General features: G+C 42.9%; 1 protein-coding gene across 1 annotated transcript; it reads left to right on the top strand.

Moving 5' to 3' along the window:
- The first annotated feature begins 1,205 nt into the window (after positions 1–1,205).
- On the top strand, positions 1,206–11,861 carry GJB6 (gap junction protein beta 6). The gene is made up of 3 exons (XM_006146712.3): positions 1,206–1,303; positions 2,389–2,486; positions 10,342–11,861. Exon 3 carries the CDS (start codon positions 10,357–10,359, stop codon positions 11,140–11,142), a length of 786 nt encoding a protein of 261 aa, XP_006146774.1. The 5' UTR covers positions 1,206–1,303; positions 2,389–2,486; positions 10,342–10,356; the 3' UTR covers positions 11,143–11,861.
- The last annotated feature ends 598 nt before the right edge of the window (positions 11,862–12,459 follow it).

The raw sequence follows: 12,459 nt of genomic DNA on the forward strand, positions 1-12,459 counted from the left end.
GGCGGCGGGGCAGCGCCGTCCGGGCCCCTCCGGCCGAGGACCTTCCCCCAAGAGGCCCTCGCAGGTGAGGTCGGCGGCCTCGTCCCGCGTCGCCCCTGTCGGGCTCCAGAGGCCGAGTCCCGGTGACCGCCCCCAGGTGGGCCCTGTGACAGGGTCGCGGTCAGGTGAGGCGGGCGTCCACCCGCACGTGGGATTGCCAGGCATCCTTAGCCGCCTCCCATCCACATCCTCTGGCGCCGGGTGGGCCCGACAGCTTTGACCCGCCAGGAGGTGGGCGCGGGTGGCCAGTGCTGCCCCCTGCTCTGTGAGATCTAGGAGCGAGCGTGGACTGGTTTGGCTTTGGCCCCAGCGTGGTCCCCGTTTCACTCGTACAACAGGTTTCCTAGGAATGTCCCAATGTCCCAGCGTACAAGTGGCGGGCCGGGGTCCTATGCCCCTTGCCCCATTCTGTCCCTGTGTTTTGGATTTTCTTCACTTTGGGAGGTCATGGCTGTGTCCCACTTGGATTTGGGGAAAGAAATGTTTGGCCAAACCCTATGACCTGGGCCCCCGTGAGTAAGCCCAGGGAAAACTGACCAGTGTGGACGGTGGGATACGTGTACATCGGAAGAACTTGTGCAATGCAGGTGACAACAGTGTGGACAACAGTAATTAAGAGTAATTGGTGACACATCTTAGCTAAAAGGAGAAGGCACTGGAAGGTACTTCCTGTCTGGGGAGGAGGCTAAGTCCCAAGTGATCCCAAACACATTCTGTGTTTTGGTGACTGAGCCTGCCTCCCTTCCTGGGTAGGAGGACCTGGTGTGCCTGCAGCTATGGACATCTGGAGCCTTGAGGGATCTGAGCTGGCAGCGGGGACCCTGGCCAACGACCTCCTCCTAGGTGGAAGCTCACTGTTAAGTGCCTGATGGGATTTCACTGTGTCCTGTTGTTCTTTTCCCACAAGTAGACTTTGCCATAGAAGGATTTTCTTGCCCCAGTTCTAGCAGAATCTAACCAGTGTTCTAGAAGAAAATGTCCTGCCCCTTGCAGTTTCCTTAGAATTGCAGGATGCTGCTCAAAACCGCTCCCGTGGAGAGCTTTGTCTGCTGTTTGGATCGGGCAAAGTCTTTGGGAGTGCTGTTTGAACCCTGCCAAAGAAGGGAGGGTGGCTGTGAAGCCAGAACACCAAGGCTCTAGCCTGTCACATAAGTGGGGGTGTGAAGGGCTCCCCACTGCCAGCGCCACAGTGAGTAAGACCAGGAAGACACTGGGCGGTCCACCGGCTCCACTGGTTGTTACTTTAAAACTCATTCTGATACAGGTAATGATCACTTGATCATCTTTTTCTTACCTTTTCTCTTCTGAATTGTAAGAGTTAAGGAAAAGAACTACAGAAAGCCTGGCTTAACAATTTCAGTAGGGTGAAAGGAGATTCGCACACCATCACCACGCATCTTTGATTCAATCTGAGTATTCCAAGAGCTATTAGTTTGTCTTCGTTGAACTGTTGAATAAAAGAAAATTGAGGGAAAATAATTTTCAACTCAAGCTTCTTGGTCCACAAGAGTGTAATATTCTCCAGTGGCGACAGTATCTGTAGGCTGAAGTTTCCCTTTGACTTGCTTAATCCATGAGAATGGAACTTGATCTGCAGAGGGTCTTTTCTGCTTTTGTTCCCAAGGTCCTCTACATCTAATTGAATTAAATGTTTGGAAAGGACACAGGTTTGCCTGAACAAACAGGCACAGCTAACAAGACCCAGAGAAGGGATGTTGCGCGTAATTGAAATTAGTTTTTAACTGTCTAAATTCTTGAGTTAAAAACATGTGTAATTCAATAATTTGTGCATTTTTGTATTTAGACTCTATAAGAAAAGAAGTGTTTTATTGTTACTGAGTTGATTTGAAGACGTATAAGAATCCTAAACCTAGTGTTAGCACTGGTCATAACTTTGAAAGGACAGTGGCTGAAGTTTGGTGTCACTACACTTAAAAATCAATTATTGGATTGTCCCTCAGGTGGTGTGAGATTTCTAGAGATAAAAAAATGTAGATTCTTCTTTATGAAAGAAAGAGTTTGAAATTAGTTTTAAACTGCTGATTTGGAAGTGAAAGTGTACTCAATTTCTCAAACTCTCCCCACTCCTTTTTTTAATGCTTGGCAAGTAGGCTTAGGGTTTGGGATTAGGTATTATTACTATTATTTTGATATGGAAAAGGATCTACACTAAGGAGCATATTGGGGGTTTTTATGCATTTGGAGAATGGAGCCTCAGAAAACTGACAGTATCTGAACTTATTTATAACAGTTCTGGGATAAAGAAAAAATACCCACAAGTCCACTCAATAAGCAAGTGGGAGAGACATTAGAGAACATGGCAACAATGCCTATTTTTTCCCTCCACAGGTGGCATCATCGCTGATATCCAGAAAGGAAGATTTCTATCGCAGTGCTTGCAGGCGATCAAGGGGTGGAGGAGAAGGAAGTCTGACGCTCCTGAAGAGGTAGGTCCCTTGCCTTGTTTTTCTTCATGCCTTGCACACTGGGAGTCTTTGGAAATAAGGCTCAGGTTTGCTTGCTTTGCTTTGACGTTTTCTTTTTATCTATACAGACTCTTCAGCTATCCAAAGCTAATGTGCAAATTGTAAGGAGTGGATTCTGTTCTCAGATATAGCAAATATTTACCGAATGACTTTGAAAGGGTCATTCAAAAGAAAATAGAACTAGCTAGAAAAGGAATGATACTTGCCACCTTTTGGTATATGCTGATGGATTATACTGCAATTTTTAGAGCTTTCATTTTGGTTCTGTCATCAGCGAAACAAAAATGGCATTGTTAAATGAACTAGTTGTGATTAAATTCTTAAATAAGTTTTAAAGCAACCAAGAAATTACATCACTGTAATAGAATGCTAATAGTCCTAAATTATTTGAATTGTAAAAAGTGAAGAACAGTCTGTTCTCATAATAGGAAGAGACTTCATAAAGTTTGTGGAAAGTGGAATTAAAGTGTATTTTGATGCCAAAAAAAAAAAAAAAAAGAATTAAAATCCCTGCATAGGATTTTTAGAATAGTACTTTCCATGAACTTTTTAATGACCTTGCCTATTGTATTCCTCAGAGGTACTTATTTTTAGAGCTAAATATTTTGGATTGGTGCTTTCATATCAATAATAGGGCATGGGGAACAGCAGTTAGCATAATGGCTATGTCGCTGGACTCCCACGTAGTCGACCGTGGTTCACATCCCAGAACCAGTAGCTTAAAACTCACGTCGGTCGAATGGAGGAGAAGGGATTGCGGCATAGCCATCCACCCCGGAGGGTGATTTCTCGCATTCTGTCTCTCTGTCTCTCTCTGTCTGTCTTGCGAGCGCATTCGCCCTAAAGCAAAAACCTCTCAAAAAAAAAAAAAAAAAAAAAAAAGGGCATGGAATTGCTCACTGCCTTAAATAAACCAAATATCTTTTTGCATTTAAATATAGCCATATTCATGCAAGTTGAAGACTACAGAAGCTAAGCCTTATCTATTTTCTTAAAAGAGGCTAAAATGTGCCAGTGGAAATAGATTTCTTTGGTTTACAAAGATAGAGTTCATTTTTTTTCCTTTTTTATTGAAAAAGCTCCCCCTCCCCCATTGTCTCTGGAAGCATTAAAGGAAAGAGGTATTTTGTTTACTACAATTGCAAAAGGGTTCCAGTATATGCAGTTATTTTGGAAAGGAATTGAAAATAAGTGAAAAAGCGTATTCAGCCTCCAATCTCCTTAGCTGAAGCATTTATGAAAGATTAGCACCCTCGCCCCACCCCCAGGGGCTATGTGTTTTTACGAGAGTCTAAGGGTTGGAGCTATCCTCCTCCTGGGCTGCAGGTACCGTCCCTGACGGGTCAGGGCAGGAGAAGCAGGAGGAGCAAGTGGAGCCAAGTGTCTGTAAAACTTGCTGAATCTCCAGCCATCTGTCACCTCTATCCTTCCATGGCTCCTTTGTAGGGCATGAAGGGTCTTCTGGGGATAGTCCATAGCAATGTTTTGGGAACTTAGGGGCTTGGTAACCCCAAGATAGCCAATCACCATGGCCTGTCTCCTGACACTTGTGAGGTAAGCTGGCCCCTTATCCTCTTGGCCCTCAGAGCATGGCATGCAGGACAGAAAGCCAAGGCTTCCTTGGTAAGACTCTCAGGGATAACTTGGACTAGATCAAAGAACTCAAAGTGGTGCCTTCCCTGTTAGGAGACTAAGACTCAAATTCACTGAATGCCCTTTAGGACCAGGGTGAGTTACCAAGAGTGGAAACAGCCCATCCTTTGGGTTGTTTCTGCTGTTACAAATAACCGGGCCTTTGTCACTCATGTAGAGGATACTTTGAATCAGGTGATTTGTTTTAGCCTAATTATCTTCTGTAACCAGTAGGCAGAATGCACTCGTATTTGGGATTATTCTCATTTTTCTTAGTGATCCATGCACCTCATTTCTTTTTCTTCCTTTAAAGGAGCAGGTAAATTGTTGATTTCTATCACTGATGTGGACGAGCATCATGACATACATTATTTTCTGCTAAGTTTTACTACTTTGATAGAACAGTCTTCAGAGTTCAGAGACCCAGAAAAAATTAAAAGAGATAAATAAAACTACTTCCATGATCATCATCCCCATTTTTTAAGTGGGAAAAGCCAAAGGTGTCAAGGATCTTGCTTCTAGAAAGCTGGAACCAATATTCTTATGGGAAAATTGTGACCTCTTGACCCCTTCTGTGACATCACCCGCTCAGATTCATTCAAGCTGAGTAGTCCTTTGGCACCTTGATTCATTTGCTTCCTAGAAGGGCAAGTGATAGCTGTCCACAGGTGTGCCATTGTTCAGACAGGCTGCACGATAGCACAGGGTCTTCCTTCCTGTGGGCAAATTCGGATTCTATGGATTTTGAAGCATTTGAAAAGATGTAAATTTTTGTTTGATAAATCAAAAATATGGGAATTCATTGGTCAAATTTCAGTGGGAGACATTAACTAGAGAACCTGTTCATTTTATAAACAAATGGGACTGATCTGGAGGTGACTGTCTGTTGTAAAGTATGTTTAAGAATCAAGATGTATGTACTTCCTCTTCCCCACTGCTCTCATCCTGCAATGCTTCCATGGTAGGATAGCAACAGTTAGGGGAGAAAAAAACCTTATTACAGTACTTTTCATCAGGGCTTAAAAATTCATTTTATTATTCAAATTTTTTAAAATGAAAGATATGTTTACTATAGACATCAAATATCCCTTTAGACCATGGAATAAGTGATATATGAAAGTGAGGATTTAGCAAAGATGCTTGAATTATGGAACCTTGAAACTCCTGTTCCCACGTGAGCCCCTTTTATGATATCCCATGAGATGCTCACACAGCCTCTGATGAAATGTTTAGAGCGAAGAGACACTACAACTACAAAAGAAATAGGTGGCCTATTCCTTTTTCTCTTTTACTTCCATGAGCAAGACAGACAAGAAGAGAGAGGGAGATAGCACCCCCAATGGTGTCTCAATGCCATGATCTATCCCTGGCTTTAGCCAGCCTAGGATCATGGGTGTGCTTGTTGAACTCAGGAGAGTCTCCAGACAGGAACCTGCCACCCTCCCATGTGGGTCAGACTCACAGATCATTGCACCACCATCAAACCCCTCGACTTTCTTTTTAAATCAAAATCCTGTCTTTTTGTTAATGCTAAGCACTGGACCCAATTCTTAGTCCTAGATCAACACAATAATTGAATTCTTCTGCCACAAACACCAAGACTGCTGCCATGTGCCCCATAGTCTTCCTCAAGCTAAAGGTTGTTCCAGTGGGCCAATGCCTTTCTTGAAACTTGAAGCGAGCACAGCACTACAGATGCAGCCTGTCTGGGAGCCTGGGTCTCCATTCTCTCCAAAAGGCCTAAACCTGAGTTTCAACCTTGTGGTATAGAACTGAGATCCTGCTTGTAAGCATATTCCTTATAAGGACTTCTGATAATCTTTAAGTATAATATTAGGTCCTAGTTTGTACACATATACTTTCTCATATTTTGAAAATCAGAATATCTGTCTTTCTCCAAACATTGCATCCCTCTTTTGTGCTGAATAATAATATTCTGATCTCGGGACCAGCAGTTAGCATAATGGCTATGTCGCTGGACTCCCGCATAGTCGACTGTGGTTCAAGTCCCGGACCCGGTGGCTTAAACTCACGCAGGGCACGTGTGCGTACGTGCCCAAGATCCCAAGAGGAGAATGAAGGAGAAGGGATTGCAGCATGACCATCCCCCCTGGGGAGTGATTTCTCGCTTTCTGTCTCTCTGTCTCTCTCTCTGGCGAGTGCATGCGCCCTATAGTAAAAACCTCTCTAAAAAGAAAAAAAATAATAATATTCTGATCTCCTGTAGAAAATCTCAAAAAATTTAAAGTTGAGAGGCAGGTGACATAGTGGTTAAGGTTCTGGACTCTCACATGGTTGATCATGGTTCAAGTCCCAGACTCAGTGGCTTGAAATTTACACCAGGCATATATGCCCAAAATCCCGAGAGGAGAATAGAAGAGAAGGGATGTGGCATGGCCATCTCCCCTGGTGGGGTGATTTCTCACTTTCTGTCTCTCTGTCTCGCCAGTAAGTGTATGTGCCCTATAGCAAAATTCTCCAAAAAAATTAAAAGTAGATTTACCATATAAACCATCAATCCTACCTCCAGATATATAGCCAAAGAATTGAAAACAGAATCTCAAACATTGGTGCACTTAACATTTGTAGCAGCACTAATCATGGTAGCCAAAAGATGGAAGTAACAAAATTGTTCATTGACAGATGGATAAGCAAAATGTGGTCTATCCATACAATGGAATGTTATTCAGCCCTAAAAAGTAAAGAAATTCTGGGCTAGTCTATGGTGTGATGGTTAAGGCAGCTGGATCCTACGTGGTCAACTGTGCAGTTTGAGTCCCAAACCTGGTGGCTTAAGAAGCATGCCAGGTATGTGTGTGTGCCCAAAATCCCAAAAGGAGGGAGAAATGGGGAACAGATTATGGTGTGACCATTCCTCATGTGGGTGGGAGTGTTTTTATTATTTTCCCTCTCTGTCTCTTCAGCAAGTGCACTCACCCTCTTGACAATTGTTTGTTTTAAAAAATAAAGAACTTAAAAAAAATAATAAAAAAAAGAACTTTAAATAAATAAATAATTTTTTGCCCTTGCTACAACCTGGATAAAACTTGATGACATGCTAAGTGAATTAAGCCAATCACAAAAGTCACAAGTACTGTATAATTCCACTTTGACTTCAGTAGTCAAAGTCATAGACACTGAGGTAGAATGGTGGCTGCTGAGGGTTGGAGGCAGAGGAGAATCCTGGGGAGTTAGTGTTTCATACACTTTCACTTTGGGAAGATGAAAGGGTTCTGGATCTGTTTCACAGCAATGTAAATACATTTAACATTTGTAAACTATACACTTAAAAATGGGTTAAGTGGTAACTTTGATATTTTGTATATTTTATCACAATTTAAAAATTAGAATACTTTAACAATGAAAAAGACAAGGAAGCTTATAGAACATGAAAAAAAATTCGTTCCCATCTGCCATTATTTGATATCTTCTGGTAGATTATTCTAAAGGAAAGAATACGCAATCTGTGAAATCCTGTGTTCTACTTTTAGTTACCCTGTCTTCATTGCCTTCACCAGTAAGTACAAGTGTAGGGGCTGGTATGCACCCACCCCCCCTCTCTCCATCTTCTTCCCTTTAAGTGTCATGTGCTCCCACCTTACAGAGTTGTGATCTGGCACCTTCCCCACTTCCATTCCAGGACAGGAATGTGTCTCTCTCTTGAAGCACACTCTGGTGCCTCCTGTCCCAACTGCCCACACACTCCCCATGTGCTCAGCTTCACCACCCGCCCCCCATTGCATGCCTACTCCTGCCGGACTCAGAACTGTGCCTGGGGATTTAGAGCTGAAGTAGCCAACATCTACATACAGTAGACGCTCAACAAATGCTGATGGACGGCTTGGGAACTGTTATCTAGTTGGCTTTGTCAATGAGGTGAAAGAGAGCCTTCCTATAATTGGGTTCTGCATGCCTTAGCAAAAGGCCACGTCACAGGGACAGATCTGAACCATGATGTGGCAATTTCTAGCTATGCCCCTGCTTGCACTATCCTACTCCTCCCCCTTCCATGGCATGTGCCTCCACTTACGCTGCCTGGTTCAGACGAGGGAGGAATCAGTACACAAGTATCAGATGGACATGAAGGCCAAAAAATGAGTTTCTCAGTTAAGTCTACACAAGATCTGGCTTCAAGCACAGGCTATCACCCTATTCCAAAGTCAGCACTCCTGGGAGAAGTGAGGCTGCCTCCATTTACCCCACTGCTTTGAAGAGCAGCTAATGTCACACAGAGGAGCGGGCCTGTAGACAGGAGTGCAAGACCTAGAGAGTTGGCCTGAAAGGGAAATGCCAAATGACCTCCTAAACCCTCACCCTTCAGAGATAAGAAAGCCTTTCTAGGACTGGTCCACTGAGGAACTTTGGTGACTCACTCATCCCCTAAAGAATTGCCCTAGTGCATTCTTCTAAGAAGAGGATCTTTCGCTTTCTGAAGATTCTCAAAGGTCCAGGATTTATCTTTTTCTACTTCTTCTTCTCCTCTTTCTTCTTCTCTTCTTCTTCATCTTTTCTCTTCTTTGCCTTCTTCCTCTTCTTCTTCTCCTCTTTCTTCTTCTCTTCTTCGTCTTTTCTCTTCTTCGCCTTCTTCCTCTTCTTCCTCTCCTTCCTTTTTTTCTTTTCCTTTTCTCCTTCTTTTTCTTAAAAGATCATTTTTCAGTGTTCTGTGGCAAGTGTAGGATAAGAAAGCAGATGTTCAAGGCCCAACTGTGTGGCACAGGTGGTAGACATGACTGGAACCATCAAAAGGCCTGAAGTTCAGACCCCAGGTTGGTCTGAACTTGCTGGGCGTGCCATGATCCTGACTGGCTGGAAGGCGTCAGGGAAGATCACAGCATGGCGATGCTCTGTCAGGGAGCCTAGTCTCTTCTTACCTCTCTCTCTCAAGAAATAAATAAAAATTGTTTTAATATTTTCTAAAAATAAAAGAAACAGGTGTTTCTGCTCTAGCAAAAGTTTCTGTAGATGTAAAGAAGTCCTTTTTCTCTCAGGATGCTAAATCAGCATCTTAACAAGGAGTAAAATTCGGGGCTGCAATAGCAAAAGTTGCCCTTTGTCCCTGGGCCCTGGAGTGAATAGGATCGGCTCATGAGGAAAAGCCAACTCTATCCTGGCTACATTGGAGAACAAGGGAGCAATTTTTATAAAAGCTTGTGATTCTGTTTTGAAGAGTCAGGTTGACAATAGCAGATTTTCTAAAAACCTATGATTACAACAAATGATGCCATACTCTTCAAGCTATAATAAATATCACATAAAGAAGTTAATAAGTATTTGGATTCTTTTTTTCTCTTCTAGTTTGCTGAGTAAACCAGATTATGTCATTCTAATGAATGATTTTTTTATCTCCCAGATTAGCCATTTAATTAATTCAATCTGCTGTGGAATCTCTGTGAGCCCTTGGGTAAAACAAAAACTGTTGTAACATGTATTTACATAGTGACTAAAAGGGATCTTGAAAATAGATTTGTTTGCCTGTGTTCCTGGAGTGATAGTAAGCAGCCACCTAATATATGAGAGGGCTTCCAAAGGTCCATGGAGGGGCCAGCCTGTGCCCTGGTGGTTAAGAGAGCTGGATCTCACACAGCTTGAGCATCTTGAAAAACACACCAGGCCCATGTATGTGTATTCAAAATCCCGACAGGCTGGAAATATGGAGAAGAGATGGTGGCATGACCATTCCCCATGGGCGGGGGGACTTTCTCTTCCCTCTCCCTTGTGTTTCTTTCTGGCCAGCACATGTGCCCTCTGGACAATTTTTAAAAAGAAAAAGTTCATGGAAAGTGTATATTAGGGGAAAACTGTGCATGGATTTCAGAATTTTTTGCACCAAAATAGATCCATAGTTTAATTTCATTCTCCATAATTTCAAAGTCCTCTTGTACAATCTGAACTCAGTTGAATCAAAATGATCTTAACTTTCCCTTCACCACCCCTCCCCCCAGTTAGTTCTAGTTAAAGATATTAGAATGCTTTAGAGCGGATAGAATTTGTTTGTTTTGTTTTTGTTTTGTTTTGTTTTGTTTTTATCAGAAAGTCTCCTACTAGCAGACAAGGGGACAGAAATGACAAAATATCACAACTCCCTTTCAGAGAAATTTGCTGGAGTCTGTTACATCACTGTCCTGCGTTATTGGTTCAAAGGTACTTTCTGCTAATTACCTTTCACTCGTGTTTGCCTGTTTAGGATTAAGCCCGCAAGATGGACTGGGGGACCCTGCACACATTCATCGGGGGAGTGAACAAACACTCCACCAGCATCGGGAAAGTGTGGATCACAGTCATTTTTATTTTCCGCGTCATGATCCTTGTGGTGGCTGCCCAGGAAGTGTGGGGCGATGAACAAGAAGACTTTGTCTGCAATACTCTGCAACCAGGATGCAAAAATGTATGCTATGACCACTTTTTCCCAGTGTCCCACATCCGACTGTGGGCTCTGCAGCTCATCTTTGTCTCCACCCCGGCGCTGCTGGTGGCCATGCATGTGGCCTACTACAGGCATGAAACTGCCCGAAAGTTCAGGCGAGGAGAGAAGAGGAATGAGTTCAAAGACGAAGAGGACATTAAAAAGCAGAAGGTTCGGATAGAGGGGTCGCTGTGGTGGACGTACACTAGCAGCATCTTCTTCCGAATCCTCTTCGAAGCCTCCTTTATGTACGTGTTCTACTTCCTTTACAATGGGTACCACCTGCCCTGGGTGCTGAAATGTGACATTGACCCCTGCCCCAATGTTGTCGACTGTTTTATTTCTAGACCCACCGAGAAAACCGTGTTTACCATTTTCATGATTTCTGCATCTGTGATCTGCATGCTGCTTAATGTGGCTGAGTTGTGCTACCTGCTGCTCAGAATTTGTTTCAGGAGATCAAAAAGAGCACAGGCACAAAGAAATCACCCCAACCATGCCCTCAAAGAGAGTAAGCAAAATGAAATGAATGAGCTGATTTCAGATAGCGGTCACAATGCCATCACAGGTTTTCCAAGTTAAACATTTCAAGGTAGGATATAGATGAGTCATAACAAAACATTTGTCTTCCCCGGAAGGCATGCCCACCTGAAAATCCCCTCTCTAGATTGAAGAGTTTGTCTTGACAAATTACTCTTAAGATAAGTAGACATTCGAGATAACTTTTGCAAAACACTTGCACCGTTCATCTGCAATGTAATCAGATATAAGGTTCAGCTCTAAAAACAGAAGCCTGGTTGACAACTGAACCTTGAAGTCACTTTAACATATTTGTTTCATGTGGACTGTCTGACACAGTGGGTATTTCCTGGCAATTTCTGTCACTGTTGTTGATAAAGAACATTTATCTAGAAATTGATACTTTTATTAGTAAAAGATATTTTTATAGGATTGAATGTTTTAGTTCTGACTTTGAATTTATACAAAATATTTTTTATAATGACTGATATTCCTTACCTGGAAAAACAGACAATGTTAGTTTTAGAATTGATAAGACAAGTATCTAAATTTTGAACTTACAAAGGGTCTGTCTTGTAAATATTGTTTTGTATTATCTATTGGCAAATTTATGAACTGTCATGATACTCTTAAGGTGGAAAGTGTTCATTGTACAACATATTTTTACTGCTTTCTGAATGTAGATGAAGCCATATGGAAGTGGGAAGCTTTTTAAAGCTAGTTTATTTGCCAATCATTGTGAACTACTGAAATTTGAATGTGATCACCTCAATAAAGCTCATCCCCATTGCTTAAACCTTCCTATGCATTCTTGGTTTCTGTTCCGTCTGAGCACCTCAACACCATCCCTGCTAGTATGATGAGTTGTCTGAGTCACTTTTGCAGGGATGGCCACCTGTTAGTGTGGTTGCTGGTCCCCAGGGCTCCAACATCTCTCATCCAAAAAGCAGAGGCTAAGGTTATCAGTCTCTCAAGTCCTCAGCTTGGAGTGGGGCAGACAGCTTATAGGACACAAGGCAAATATTGCTGGGGTCAGTTTAATTTTGACAGAGAGAAGGTTAGGGAGGTCTTAAGTAGTCAGTCCTTGGACAAAACTGGTCTCAAAAGTTTCATTACCTGAACCCTTCAATCCATGATGACTGAGCAAGAGCCCACAGTGTCAAGTCCATAGATGGGGAAAACTCCTCCTCCCCAGAAAGTTTCAGATTGCACCCAGGTGCGTTTAGTGTGGGTGTAGGTGAGTCAGGTACAGTCAGGTCACACTCAGGAGTAACACGCACAGGAACCAGCCTTTGTGTGAAGGGACATCATGAGCATGGGGCGGGGGCATGTCTAATGAAGAATGACAGAGGAGGGCTTGATGTGGCTGATTCCTAAGAA

This window comes from Tupaia chinensis, unplaced genomic scaffold, assembly GCF_000334495.1.
Source record: "Tupaia chinensis unplaced genomic scaffold, TupChi_1.0 Scaffold000186_1, whole genome shotgun sequence".
Classification (NCBI taxonomy): domain Eukaryota; kingdom Metazoa; phylum Chordata; class Mammalia; order Scandentia; family Tupaiidae; genus Tupaia; species Tupaia belangeri.